We start from the raw sequence: 15,534 nt of genomic DNA, 5'->3' as shown, positions 1-15,534 counted from the left end.
TAAAAATACTGTGTGTCAGTATGAATAATGTGAAAATACTTTGCTTGCCTGTTACACTTGCTTGAGTTCTAAAAGTACTGCAAAGAAAATCAGTATTGCAGGAAGTCTTGTAACTGCTGCAGATTATCAAGAAATTTCTCCAGTGATGCACTATCTTTCAAAGCTGAGCTACAGTTTATGCAGTTAAATCATAGTGAAATAAGAACTATGTACAATCCCTACTTGTAAAAAAGGAAGAGGAAAGAAGCAGTGAGCACGTGTTCAAAAGCTGAAGTATGTTTCACTGACAGTTACAAAGATGGAGTAAAATCTGGGGTGTTTTTTTTTTACCAGTTATGACATCCTGAAAGCAACATTATTATTAAAAAGAAACTATCAAAATCCCTTATGATCTACAATGAAAAACTCTCTCAATTGTTATCTTTTGGGGAAAGAAAGAGGATTCAGACCTAGAAGAGTTTTTCAAGTTACATTTATCTTTTAAGTCTGCATTTGTCTGTGTGGTTTTCTCCCCTTGAATTTGTCCAGATGGATGCTTCTGCAGCTGCTGTAACAGTCCATCTAATACACCAGTGGCCTAGATATTTGACCTCTAGGGTGCAAGAAGCAGCCAAATGCTTGTTGCTATTGAACTCTGTTAAGATCCTGTCCAAGCGCTATGGATTTTAACTAATTAGGAGAGGAACAGTGATGCTCACCAGTTCAGAAGTAACTTAAGTTGTCTGCTAAGATACATCTAGTTTATATGGCTCTTTCCTTGCTTGACAGCAAAAAGAAATGTTGAGAAATCTCATGTCCCAGTCTGGTCTTGTTTAGAAGTCAAAAGCAACTGTAACTTTGAAGCTCAGTGAAATGCAATGACACACTGTCTGCTCAGGCAAGCTTCCTTCTAGAACATGTTTTTCAATTTCATTGTGCCTTTATCGAATTCATGAAATATTCAAGTATCTGTTATAATGCAAAGGTGTGACAGAGCTGCTGGAGTTTTAACTGCTGTTACTGGGGACATGCTTCAAACACTAGCAGCACTGATGTACCTAGAATACAGTTTAAATGTCTGGATCCCCATAGGGATGTAGCACAAACAGTAGAATCCAAAGCTTGATACAACTGATGGATTTGGTGATAATTTTAATGCAGAATTGCTAGTTTTCTTTTAGAGCTCAATACTCTTACAACTCCAAACATTTTTAATCCAAAGTGTTAACTAGGTTGTTCAGTAGACACCAGGTTGTTCAATAATTAGCAACACTATTGGCTTTATAGCAGCAGTCATATCTTGCCTCAGATAGAGCGCTGTGTGTTAGAATTGTTAAGCTGCACAAACAGCCTTCTCCTGACTTCAGCAAATATGTCTGGATGCTTCTTTAATGTCAGCATGTTCCAGAGACATGTTGCAACAAAACAGGTATGAATGTTAGTAAATTTCTGACATTCTATATGCAGAGGATTAAAGAATGTATCTAGACTGCAAGCTTCTCCAGGGCATTTCAGTCTCTGTTCAGCCTGATGGCTTGTGTGGCAGATTTTTATCTTGAGAAGGAGAAAAACAAATACTTAATAGTTGGCCACTAACTTTATCTGCTAAGGTTTTTGAGTGTCCTCAAATTAAGAAGGACATGGAGCAGTTGGAACAAGTCCAGAGGAGGCCACAAGGATGATCAGGGGCTGGAGCACCTCCCGTATGAAGATAGGCTGAGAAAGTTGGGGCTGTTCAGCCTGGAGAAGAGAAGGCTGCGTGGAGACCTCAGAGCAGCCTTCCAGTATCTGAAGGGGGCCTATAAGGGTGCTGGAGAGGGACTCTTCTTCAGGGACTGTAGTGATAGGACAAGGGGTAATGAGTTTAAACAGAAACAGAAGTTCGGTTAGATGTAAGGAAGTTCTTCCCTGTGAGGGTGCTGAGGCACTGGCACAGGGTGCCCAGAGAAGCTGTGGCTGCCCCATCCCTGGCAGTGTTCAAGGCCGGGTTGGACGGGGCTTGGAGGAACCTGGTGTAGTGGAAGATGTCCATGCCCATGGCAGGGGGGGTGGAACTGGATGATCTTAAGGTCCTTTCCAACACAAACCAGTCTATGATTCTATGATTCTATGTTGAATCCTAAGGTGTGCAAGAGACACCTAGTGTTTTGCCTTTATGAAGAGAAATACTAATGTTACATGGAGGGTTGTCTTTCCAGCAGTATCAATTTTTGATAGAAAACGGTGTTGGCTTCAGCTCCAGGACAGCAAATCAGTGGCTCTCTGCATCCACCCTGACAACAGTTTCTGCCTTCTGTTCGTTGTCACAAGACCTTAAACAGAGTATTTAAGTAGGCATTGAAGAGTTAAGTCCGAATGGGTAGTATGTAAAGTCTGGACCTAACCTGTGGGCCAGCTGCGTTTCTGTATTTCAGTGAAAATAGAATGAATGAAAAAGGAAATGGGACTTGTAGGGATGTGGTCTGGGAAACCTGGCACATCACATATAAAAGGAAAAAGCAAATGTAATAACTTGGCTCTTTCGAGTTTCTTTTGAAACAAAGAGCAAAAGAGCATCTAATGCTTAACAACTGGTGTTTTTGTAAGTGTTCATCACCATATGTTTATACATCTATGGGACACATAGAAGATATTAGTGAGTCAGTGCAGAAACTTGTATGTGTAACTTCAAAATCGATTCTATTAAGTATATATAGGTGAACTGAGTAATCACCTGCCAGGATCTTGTATAAGTATAGTACAATTTTGTTATTTTTAGTTTAACAAAAATTAAAAACATTGTCTTTATCATCTTGCAGGCACAGTCAGGGTTTATTGGATATGCTGGATGAGGTGCTTCTATCACCTATATATTTGGACCTGGATAATTTTACTACTTGTGTTGTCTTGGATGTTACTGTCTGTCTTACTGGAGGTGTGACTGGTCAGAGTCTGCTGCCCAGAAATGATTCATTTGGCATTGGATTCAACAGATAGAACTTGAAGCAAAACCACTGGAATCAGAAATAACAGTGCTGCTCCGATGTTTGCATCTTGTCTGTTGCAGTAATTGACAAAGTTGTGCTAACTGGCAGACCTAAAGCAAGGCTGGAGCTCTTCAAAAGGTTTTAGGGGAAAACTTTTCAAATGGTGTTGGTTACCTTTTGCTTCTGTTTCATGTAGTTCTTGGGTGGCCTGATCTAAAAGGTTAAGATACCCCTCTAAGAAAAGGCATTTGTCTGAGAACCAGAACTTAAAAGAATAGTATGTACAACTTAAGGCATTTGGATGCTTCTCTTCCTGTATGTCAAGGGGTAACAGGTTAAAACTTAAACAGGGGAAGTTTAGAATGGATATAAGGAAGAAGTTCTTTACTGTAAGAGTGGTGAGGCACTGGAATGGGTTGCCCAGGGAAGTTGTGAATGCTCCATCCCTGGTGGTGTTCAAGGCCAGGTTGGTCAGAGCCTTGGGTGATATGGTTTAGTGTGAGGTGTCCCTGCCCATGGCAGGGCGGTTGGAACTTGATGATCTTAAGGTCCTGTCCAACCCTATCTATTTTATGATTCTATGTCCTCTCACCAGAGATGGATTTAAAGTTTTCTCAGGTTTTTGGGACATTGGTGTGTCGTGGTAGCCTTACACTGGAAAAAAATAAAGTAAATTTATGTCTTGCTTACAATCTACTAGTATGCCTAGCCAAGGAAAGAAGGGGGGTATGACTGTCAGCAGCAGTGAATGTGAACCTCCTTTGCTGATAGCAGTGCAAACACCTTGGTTGATCTTTTTGTAATAGCAGATGAATTTCCATTTATCTTCCAAAGAAAACCTTTTCCAGAAAGGCTTTTGACAGAGCATAAGGTTCAGGAAGTAAATTTTGGGGTCTTGCAGACTGTATGTGGTCACGCTCGGCATTTGAAACTAAGTGTATTCTTGCAACTTGTCCGTATATCTGTGCTCTAAGGGTTAGCACTTCTGAGTCTTTTAAAAGACAAACCTGACCCATTAAAGCTGGGGGAATGTTTAATTTTCTGTGCTGCACTGAACTAGATTTGTTCAACCTTTTCCTAATGATACACTAAATGTCTGTGTTCGTGTACTGTGAGGGCACTTGAAAGAGGTCGGATGCTGAATTCCATCCAGTGCATTGTTAAGATATGTTTCAAGGAAGATAAGCAGTCTCCATTGAACTGAAAGTCAACATGATTGTAACAAAGATTAATGCTCCAGACTTCCAAATGACTTTTAGCCCCTTTATGCTGATAAGCAAGTAATAAAGTGTTAGCATGCTTTTCACTGATGAAGAGCAGTTAGATTTCACTTGAAACTACAGAGAAGTTAATAGCACAACAGTGCTTTCATAAGCAAAATAACTAAAGAATTCTGGTTGCCTTAGCTTTTAAGTTTGGAAACAGTTCTTATGTCTTGCACTTTCCATACACTGAGCTAAGGGAGCGTGCACTGGAGAAATAATGCGTTCCAAGCAACACTGGATTTCCAAACCTTGTGTTCTTAAATATCTCCTTATCAGTTATTTTCTCGGGTTGATGGCTTGTTTTCCTACAGAATTTCTTGTCCTAAGGACAATTCTTTGCTTTTATCCCCTAGGAACGCTTTCTGTGGAGGTGGGTGGGGGTATGCAGTGGTTTGCAGAGTTGCTCTTTCATAATGACCATTCGAAAAGATGCAGCTTAATGGAAAATATGTTCTCAGAGGACAAATGGGTAAATGTGATGAACACCAGCAAACTCTTGGTCTGCATGTTTTCAGAAAGCATTGCAATGACATGCCCATAATACTTTCCTAGGTACTAGGAAGAAAATTGTCTCTATCCCAGCCGAAATCAGGACACAGGTGTTTTAATCCCTTCTGTATATGGATTATATTTTTTTCTCCTGAGCTCTAGCTAGGGAATGCAAAACAACTGAGTTGAAACTATTGTTAAGGAGCTTGTCACAGTTTGGCATAGGTGTGTGGGAGAACCTTTCTGGAGTGTTGTTTTGACAATGCACTCCCAACTCTTGTGACTGGGTTGGCTCAGAACCACTGACTGTTTTGCTTAAGGGAATCAGTTAAGCTCCCTCCCCAGCAACAATACATGGAACAGGCTGGCAGTAACAAATTTCCCATGTTCTTGTAAAGGGTTGCTAGTTGCTTGTTTCATTATAGTAATTTTGGAAAGAAGGAATTGTCTGGAAGAAGTTATTCCAGCTGCATCCTAAATAGCAAAGTTGATAAAAAATGAAACTGGGGTGTAATGCTGAGTGTATTTGCCTATAGTAGCTGGGAATAGCTCTTTCCTAAGTCATGAAGTTGGTGTGAATGTGTGAGGGCCCTATTTGCTTGTCTCACTCTTACAAATGCTGATGAAGCTAGGAATCTGCAGAAGTATGGGAAGTACTGAAATACCTTTAAAAAGTCATCTGAACTGAGTGTTTTCTAGTCTCATTGGGTAGTGCTACCTCTTGATTTCAGTGATGGGACGTTGTCTCCTTCAACTGGCATTGCTTTAACTTTTAACACATTTAATTCAAAGTTCTTTAAATAAAGTATTCTATGTAGCTTAATTTTTAGCTTGGTGCCTACTTCAATGTTAATTTGGTGTAACTTAATTGTAACAGATGTCTACCAGGTAGGCATAGAGCAAACAGGGCTTTGTAAGGCCTACCCTTTGCTGAGTTTTCATCTGTGTCTGTATTCAGTGTGATCCCTGCTTGGCAACAGCAGGTTTTGGGTTTAAATCAGATTTCACAGAATTAAATAGGAGAAGTATTGTTTTGCTTATTTTAGGTGGCAGAGCTACACCAGCAAAATCCTAGGGTTGTTGCTGTAAAACACATTATGTTAGTAATTTTGGTAGTAGATCTTATCCCTGTATGTGCATGGTAATTTACTGCTACAAGGAAATAAATCATTCTTCCAAGTAACTTTCTGTGGCATTTTTGAAGTAGAAACTTTAATTTCTTGATTACAGTAGACTTTTTTCCTATCCCTGTCTTGAAGTTCCAATTGATGTTGCTTTTTAAAGGAACTTGGTTTAGAATATTAGAATAAACTGGCCCATGTCCAGATTTGAAATGTCATTAATATCTGAATCCCAGTCAAAGCTGAAATAGTACTAATCTTTTCTTTGAATTCAAAATGTGCTGAAGAAAGATGTGACAGTGTCAGGCATATGCAGATTTTTTAGAGGAATTAAAGTATTCATAGTCCTTTGAAAGCCTCATTTTATATTTGAGCTCTCTCATCTTTGAAGAAAAATAATGTAATGGGTGTTTCTTTTCTAAAAGACAATCTTAGTTTAATAAATCAAATTGTATTGCTGTGCCAGTTACCAGCACCCAGAACAGAAACCAAAAACTCTGAAGTGTTAAGATGTAAACCTCTTCTAAATGCATAATGCTTATAAGACTATCTGCAGGGAGAATTTTAAGTCGCAGTAATAAGAATACTGGGAAGGCAAAAAAACTTGCTTTATAAACCATGAGGACTGTAGCAGCATAGTATAGGCAAAATGAAACCTGAGTATATTTAAGTGTTCTTTTTCTGGGGGTACATAATCCAAATGCACCATTGTTAGAAATCTCATTTCCTGTAGCATTCATGTTGGATGTGCCTCTGTCTTCCGGATTGCCCAGGTAATGTAATTCCTTAGAAAAGTGCAAGCAAGAGTAGATGGCTACGCATCAATAAAGATTAACACTTGTCCAGACAGTTGTGTTTGGCATGTCACAGTTTGGGGTAACTGGAGAAGATGCTGTCCTCAGGCCTTTCACCATCTTTCACCAAGGGGCGATTACAGAACTTCATGCAGAACAAAGTGTGTATGTGCTGATTTCATAGTGGTAATTCGACAATGGTAGTAATGCAAAATGGCCCCATTCCAATGCTCTTACGCCCATTCTTGTTTTAAGATGGAGCCTCTGCTCTGCTTATTTTAATTCTAATGCCACATGGTTATGTGGCTTTGGACTACTTTAAAAACTTTCATTCACTTCTAGTCATTTTTATATTTTTTGTTACTTTGCTATTTATTTAAGCATATAGAAACAAAAGATGAGGATGCAAGCGGAGAGCTAAGATTTTCACAAGTGTTTTTAGATGAGTTGTTTAGAAACTTAGTGCATCCCTCTATGCCACAGACTTCAGAAACAATGCAATTATAGACTTTACATTGAGTCTTTATGTATGTGCAGAGTGTTTTTAGGAGGATGGGGGGTGGAACTGTTTTGCTTTGTGTTCACAAAGGCTTACCTTGGCCAAATGACCATGTAGCTTCGTAGCTATGGTGAAAGGTACATCTGTTATGTATACACTGCCCTTAAACAAATGTGGCATTCATCTAAAAGCACGGTCAGTAGTGATTCCAAAGTAGTCCCCAAAATTTCTGCAGCATTCACACTCTCTAACCTAAATGACTAAGGTCTTTGCTTCTCTCCAAAGAATAATAAAGCAGAGAAGCCTTCCGAGGCTGTAAAAGCTTGCCAAATGCTTAAGAACTGAAAATATCACTACTGGATGCTACTGCCCACTGATGTTGCTTACTCTAAATAAAATAGTGCAAGTAGAACAAAACGGGTGCTATAACGTAGTCTTTGAAATAGTAAAATTCACATTGTTCCATAGTGCTGCTGGAGGTGAAATCTTTGACCAGTGTGTGGCTGAAAGAGAGGAAGCCTTCAAAGAAAAGGACGTTAAGCGACTTATGAAGCAGATCTTAGAAGGAGTTTCATTCTTGCACAGAAACAATGTGGTTCATCTTGACCTAAAGGTAAGATTGTTGCTGTATTTTTCTCATTAATTTCTTATCTGCTGACTTTCTCATTGGCTATCTGTCATACTAATCCTAATTTGTAATTAATACAATTTTTATCTAGCTATTATTCAAATGATAAAATTCAGCATTTGGGATGCAGTAGGCACCAGGGAAGTTTTCTGTGATTATGTTAAATATAAACTCCATTTGATCAGTGAAATGTAGTAAATTCAAAAGTGGATTTGCCTTGCACCTTGAATTGCAAATGAGTGCTCTGGGGAAGACCTGACTCATTTTTTACGTGCAGTATGATTAAGAATTGAATTGTAACAGGGATCCAGAAAAACCATTGTCTCCCAAGCTGCAGTTAATTTTATCCATACACTCCTATGGAAGATGCAATTTGAGCCCATTTTGAGCTTGAACTGCTTTATTACTAAGCAAGGCAGTATAAAAAGTATCTTGCATTGAAATGTTTGAAATCTTTTTACATGTCCAATTCCCATATTTACTAAGTACGTAGTAAGCTGCTACGTGCTTGTTCTGTTGCTGAGATCCTTACTTACACTTAATTGCATTTTGGCAGTATTGCAAAGCTGCCAGTAGACTCCAGTATCAAGCTGTACATACTTCATGTATAACCTAGCACATCAGGAACCATTCATCAGCTAAAGCAGATGATGGGGTAATATTTGCACATAAGTGTCACCTGCCTCGTTTTCCAACCAATCATTCAAATTATCTGTGGAATTCGGTAAGACTTACTGTAGCCCACTGATTTAGTCATGCACATAAATATTAATAATTGGATGAAAATAATGAATGGAAAACTTTAGCAAGTGATGTGAGACTAAGTGTTCAGAAGGACTCAAAATAAGCAGTTAGAATTCCTTACAGTTCCAGTACGCTTGGACAAGACACTCGGTGTTGGTTGGCCACTGAATTTCCTTGAAGCCAAGTGTGTAAAATTAAAACCAGTTCAGAAAAAGCTTACTTGAAAACGATCCGACTGATCAGAAAACTTGGGATTGTAAATTTGAGGGTATCTAGTTCTCACTGAAGGATCCAGCATCACTTTGCTGTCTTATGAAAGTTAAGTAGCAGAGCAGATTGTCTGATGTTTATTATGTTTAGACATTGCTGCAGTGTGTGCAATGTGCTTTTGAAAAGTGGATCTTAATAGGAGTCCTAATTGCAGCATGATTACTTTCATTACCTATAAGGTCTTAAGCAAAATAAGGTTTAGGGAAGTCTTCAGAATACTGGGAAGTAAAGAGGATGCAAACTGGATTAAAACCCATGACTTGTGAAGATTGATTGACCCATACGCCTTGCAAGACTTTAAGAAAGTTCCTTTTTTCAAGGAACTCAAAAACTTGGGTTCTGGTTTTGGCTGCATGTATATTAACCTACTGGCCTCAATCTCCTCTTGATTATATTATGGCTCTTTTGCTAGTGGCTTACAGCACTATGGAAGTTACTAAATACTTGGTTTTGTGGTGATATTTGCAAGACTCGTGCAAGGGTACTGCTGTTAAGCAAGGAGTTTGCTAGGATCAGAAAGCTTACAGATTCTTGCTAAAACGTTTTCTATGCTATTAGTTTCACCTTTGGGTTTCTAAAGGTTTCCTTTTGCATTTGTGTGGTACAGATAACTTTGGAAAGGTCCATCCAATTTTCCATGTGTTGCACCCTCCAAAAAAATCAGGCTCTACACCCAGAAGAATTTAAGTCAAAATGGCTGTCAGTTTGTGACTGACAGCTGCTTGTTGTAGTTTTACATTACAAAATGTAATCAATGACACTGACAGCTAGCTTGCTTTAGCTTCTGTCTGTCCACTTAATAGATGAAAGATACATTCTATGAAGCTCAACACTACATGTTAATAAAGGGGTATTTTGATATGGCTTACTTAGCAAGGTTGCCACCTGATCATTTCTTCCCAAAAGCATGGTTCTCCTGAAAGACAGCAGAAATATGGCTTAGTTTCAATAGCAAAATACAATCATGTAATCCAGCTTTGACTTGGAAAAAGAGCAAATATAACACTACAGAGCGCAAATTAAGTCTCACTTGACAGTATTGTGTGGATGCTATTTAATTTGCAGGGTGTGCATAGATTGTAGTCAGGAGTCTTTCATCTCCTTTTAATGGTGCATAAAAGCTGCAGAGTAAGGGAAGCCTCCTTCCTCTGTTTTCATTTGCTGTTTGACTTCAGCTTGAATTGGTGCTTGGTGAAAGCTCACAGTAGTTGGGAATGGAAGAGAATTATCAAGGTGTGGGAGCTGAGGAAAGGCTAGCTGCCTCTTCTCTGCAGCAGAGATAGGTAGAGCCTCACATAGCCCTGGTGTCTGGGAGAATGATGGCTCCAAGCAGCAGTCTCCTGTACTATGTATTATCACTCTGGTTATCCAACAGACAGCTTTCCCTTCTTCCTTCTGTATTGTGCTCAAGATGTTGCGTTCAGTGAGGACAGCTAGCAAAATAATTGGAAATTATTTTGGGTGTCATTTTACCCCAATATTCAGAAAGCAAACTAATGCAGTTACAAAAGAAGGAACACTGCTGATCTTCTCCATTTTCCAGGAGGATTAAGGTGGAATGTTTATTACACAGAAATGGAGTATCATTAGAAGCGCAGTATCCTTTGTCTAAAGGAATATCCAGGAAACTAACAAAAGAGCTGTAACTTAAAATATCAAATCTTCAAGGCAAAAGAAGAGTTTAATCTTCAGTTCAGACCTTTAAGGCAAAGCTGTTTGTTAGTAGACAGGTACAGAGTACCCAGATTCTACAGAACCTACTTTGATTATAGTCTTGTTCCTTGATTTATGCAAGTTTCATTGTTTATTTTGGGGAATAAAGTGTGATTCATGTCTAGGATGTCTGCTCCATAAGTGACCAAAGAATACCCCAAACCCTTATATTTAATTTCTTAATGATACGGAAGCCCTTTCACTATTTTGAGGGTAGACTGATCAGCCTAGTTCAGTGCCTTTACACACAATGTAGCTAAGGTATCTCAGCTAGTCTGTTTTTCATGTTTCTGCCCATTATTCCTTGGATAATTCCTGTCTTCTAGGAATCTGATGTTTTTTACAGTATCATAAAAATAGATACCTAACTTCATTCATGTTGCAAGTTAGGGTGAGGCAATGATTAGCTTAAAAACATGACCTTTATTATGTATCCTTAGTCATGCTCTTCTTGAAACCAGCTAAAGATACAAGAGGTATTAGGTGGAAGGCTCATATAAACTTCTGGAATAATGGCAAATTTGCAATAGATGGATTTTGCCATTATTTAGTTTAGAAGATTCCAAAACCTGCTGCCAAGGTAGGGATTTAGGGCATCCTATTTTACTAAGCGCATTTTTTAGAAACAAATAATGCAGAATAAGGTTTCAGAGGAGACTAGGTCTTTGTCTACACTGCCTTAGTTTGGCCTTTGCATTGACATTCATGGTGTCAAGGAAGCCATGTTCTCAATGTGACAATAGTTTAGTCCAATTTAAGTCAAAAACATAGAAGCAGTTAATATTTGCAACGATAAATGATGCTTTTCACTGCTGTTACTCTTAACATGATGATAGAGATATAACCAACACAGCAAATTCCTAAAGCCCAAGTTTCTGGCTGTTGACAGTATTCCCGGAAAAAACCAACTCTTTGGCTTGTTATAATCCTTCCCAAGGCACTTGTTTCTGGCTGTGCCAACTAAGGCATTGGGCTAGAGACTCCTGTGGCTATATCACATGGTTTCTGTGCATATACCAATCTTGTAGTCAGGTACACCTGGCCAGACTGCCCAGTTAGCCAAGGATTTTTCCCTATGTTTTTGTTTGGCACATAACACAAGAGGATCTAAACTGGAACATTTAAGCCCTACTGCACTGGAGGGGGAAGTGTTACCATTTGACAGTTTTCATCAGCCGTTTCATTACTGCTTGGTGGTAAGAGTGAAAGGCCCTTTTTAGAATGGCTATAAGGAGAGCCTCTGGCCTGCACCTCTCTTGCCTTTATGGGCTGATCAACGTTAGGCAAACCTAGATGTGCTATAGTACAGGAAAACCAAAACAGAAAGAGCGTTACACACGTGTGAAAATGATCTTCCTTGAAGTTTTACAGTAACTGCGTCAAGCTGAAAACTATGGTAAGTTCAAAGCTATGCCTTCTGTAAGGTTTCATGCTGGTGTTTAGACTGTCACTTAACATGAACCCCAGAATTCTTCCTTCAAAGACAACTGGTATTTCATTGTGAATTGATTTAGGGCTATGACTCAATTCATGCTCTAGGTTTTTTCTGCATAGGTGTGTTTTGAATAAGAAGATCCTTTTGGAAAAAAAGACAATAAAACCTTATTCCGGCAACTGTATTGTCTGCTAAAATACTGTAATAGAGGCTTCAGGGTTTCACAAAGCTTCCATTAAAAACTTCCTCATTTAAATATAAAGAGCAAATGCTTTTCTCGTGCTATTTGCCTCTTCAGAAAGTGACTAAATTTCCCACTGGGAAGAACATCTGAGAGGCTAATTAGGGAGGCCCAGTCAGCTTTTTTGGATGTTTGCTTTTCAAATACAAATACAGAATAACAAATGTGAACTAGAAAGCAGGTGGTAATGCACAGCTCCCGAAGCCTTTGTGCAGCCACCAGGTACCAAAAAGAGCTTTTCTTAATACACAGATTTACAAACAGAAAGTAGATGGACAACATGCTGGGGTCAGTTTGAAATACCATGGATTCACTTTGCAGGAATGGAAGACTGTATTTAGGTCTTGCAGCAAGGACTGGCCAGAGGCTTTTAAAATGTTCTTGCAGAGTTTTACTTGTGTGTTCAAAAGCAAGGCTACCCGTGTGAAAGCACACCTTCATGATTGACAAGGGGATAAGGAGAGAGCATCCCTTGGTGATGAGGGAAATAGGATAAATGCTGGTGGTAATCCAGGTGGATTATCAGCCAGTGGTTGCTTTGGTGTTCTCACTCTTTTGCCTTCCTCCCTTCTCAACCACCCCTGATGCAAGATGATCCAGGTTCCCAATAAGTAAGGGCTTCTTCACTTTCATGGGACCCCTGCCTCACTGGAGGCATGAAGGCAGTGTCAACTGTCAGCATTACATTCTGAGAAGCTCATAATAGAACCCAAAGTGATTACTGGCCTGGGGGCAGGGAGGGTCACACCTTTTTTGCTTTCTTTTGGCAAGGATATGCCTCAGTTGCACCAAGTCCCTAAGACCTGTTGTCTAAAGTTAGCTTTCAGACTTTAAACTGAACTAGCATTTAGAAGAGATGGTAAAGAACTTCTTAATGACCACAAAGTTGCTTTGAAGGATGACAGCCAGGATCTAGTGACGTCAGAGCAAACAAGTTTATCCAAAGGTGATGCTCTTAAAAACCTGTTTTTCAGGCTGCTGTATTTTTTTGACCTGTTGTGCAGTTAGTGTTCTGTAATGCAGTCGTTTGTACTTGGAACAGGATTGAGGTCGGTTGCAACAGGCTTTCTTCAAACAGGGGTAGTCAAAACAGTTCTGTGTGTTCAGGCTTTTTAAAAAGATGGGGTGTTTTTGGACACCCTTCCACAGGAAGGATTTTACACCATCTGTTGGTAGGAAGCAAGCAGGGGAGTTAAGCAGGTGATACGGGGGACTAAAGGTGCAAATGTGAAGGTATTTATATGCTGTTGTTGAATGACAGCTGTTGGCATGTGCTTTGTATGTGTTCCAAGCTAGTACACATAGATGTGTGATTCTCAGTTATAAACAGAAAATCCTGCTCTCCTTTTAGCCTGCCTGTCTCTTCAAGTTCACCTTGGGGGAAGTATAAATGATCCTGGGTATTGGACTTGTTATAGAATGCGTTATTGCTGCTCATGATCTAAAAGCGTTATGCAGTATAGTGTCATAGACATTATATTTGGAAAATCTCCTCTTGTTTTTCAGCCCCAAAATATTCTACTAACCAGTAAGTCTCCTCTGGGTGACATTAAAATAGTGGACTTTGGCCTTTCCAGAATAATGAAGAGCAGTGAGGAACTAAGAGAAATCATGGGAACCCCGGAATATGTAGGTAAGTTGTTACTATAGTGAGTGATGTATAGTCTCAGCTTTTGAGGAGTGAAGAGAGCCCCTCAGGTTGGTGAATGGCAGACTGGCTGTGTAGTTACTGTGCCCAAAGATTAGTTTATTACTTGGATGTGGTACTGCTGGAAAAGCTAGAAGTGGTGAATGAACCTTGCCAATCTAATGAGTGATGGTTGTGTGCTTGCACTGAAGGTGAGTACATGCTTTAGATGAGTCTTACCAGCAGTGATGATAAGTATTACTTGGATTAAAAGCTAAGAATTACATATTCATTCTCTGAATACATTTGAGCCTGTGGAGGCTTGTGTCCATTTTATTTTAAAATATATATGTATACACACACACACATATATCATTCCAGGTCTTGAAAGTGTACTTGAAAATGTCTCTAATTTGTATGGTATGCCTTTACGGGTATGAGGTTTAGTGCTGGAATATAAGGAGGTGATCCTGCCCCTCTGCTCTCGTGAGACCTCACTTGGGAGTATTGTGTACAGTTCTGGTGTCCTCAACATAAAAAGCACATGGAACTGTTGGAACAAGTCCAGAGGAGGCCACGAGGATGATCAGGGGATACTGCATTAAAACTTAAACAGGGGAATTTTAGATTGGATATAAGGAAGAAATTCTTTCCTGTAAGGGTGGTGAGGCACTGGAATGGGTTGCCCAGGGAGGTTGTGAATGCTCCATCCCTGGCAGTGTTCAAGGCCAGGATGGACAGAGCCTCGGGTGGCATGGTTTAGTGTGAGGTGTCCCTGCCCAGGTTGGAACTGGATGATCTTAAGGTCCTTTCCAACCCAAACCATTCTATGAATATGGAATATTGGATATTTCTGATTTTTCTGTAAGAAACTTGTATACAGCTTCCTTAGCAGGGAAGGAGACTGCCCTGGCTTCTGACGATAGTAATAAAAGGAAAACAAATTTTTTTAACTTAAAATCGCGTCACTTGAACAGCAATATCTTGATTTCAGAAGACTGTCGTGCTTCAAATGGTTTGTCTTAAATTTTACCACATGCCCATGATCATGCTATGTAACTACAATGTAATCTCTGCAAATGACAAAGATCTTGGTTTCTTTTCTTCCATGAATAGCTCCTGAAATTCTGAGTTATGACCCCATCAGTACCGCAACTGACATGTGGTGAGTTGAACAGATGAGCAGTCATCGTAGCTCGCTTTACTGAAAAGGGGTTTCTTTTGTTCTAAAAACTAAAAGGCTGCTTTTCTGTGTTTTACTTTTGATTTAGGAGCATTGGAGTGCTGGCCTATGTTATGCTAACAGGGATCTCCCCTTTCTTAGGGGATGATAAACAAGAAACATTCTTAAATATATCTCAAATGAATGTAAGTTACTCTGGAGAAGACTTCGACCTCGTATCAGAGTCTGCCGTGGATTTCATCAAAACTCTGCTGGTTAAGAAACCTGAGTAAGTAAAATACACAATTGTGTACGTCAGTGTGTCAGACGGGATTCATTTTAAATACAGCAAGGGCTGGCATTGTCCTCCCTAAAGTATAAAGGAACTTTGGTTATTCATATTTCACTAGGCTATTACTTTTCTTGTATATGGAAAGAGAATTCTTCCATTTCCCTTCCAACCTCCATGTTCTGAATGTGGCCAAACTCAAATCGATTTCAGGAAACTGAGCTGCACCATGTGATACAGTTTATTGACTTCCCTTGCAGGTACTTTGCTGATGTCTTTTAAATGACCTGTGCTTTGAGCCTTCTATTATTG

General features: G+C 39.5%; 1 protein-coding gene across 1 annotated transcript in view; it reads left to right on the top strand.

Annotated features, from left to right (window-relative positions):
* Window positions 1-15,534, top strand: part of STK17A (serine/threonine kinase 17a) — a 28,455-nt gene that overhangs the window by 8,250 nt on the left and 4,671 nt on the right. The window contains exons 3-6 of the mRNA XM_062625385.1: window positions 7,582-7,726; window positions 13,651-13,777; window positions 14,888-14,936; window positions 15,043-15,222. Coding sequence (XP_062481369.1) covers window positions 7,582-7,726; window positions 13,651-13,777; window positions 14,888-14,936; window positions 15,043-15,222 — 501 coding nt within the window. The remainder of the gene's footprint in view (window positions 1-7,581; window positions 7,727-13,650; window positions 13,778-14,887; window positions 14,937-15,042; window positions 15,223-15,534) is intronic.

This window comes from Pezoporus occidentalis, unplaced genomic scaffold (genome assembly GCF_034315485.1).
Source record: "Pezoporus occidentalis ecotype Australia unplaced genomic scaffold, CSIRO_AGI_Poc_V1 ctg28, whole genome shotgun sequence".
Classification (NCBI taxonomy): domain Eukaryota; kingdom Metazoa; phylum Chordata; class Aves; order Psittaciformes; family Psittacidae; genus Pezoporus; species Pezoporus occidentalis.
The sequence above is the reverse complement of the archived record's forward strand: the minus strand, read 5'-3'. Positions and strand labels throughout refer to the sequence as shown.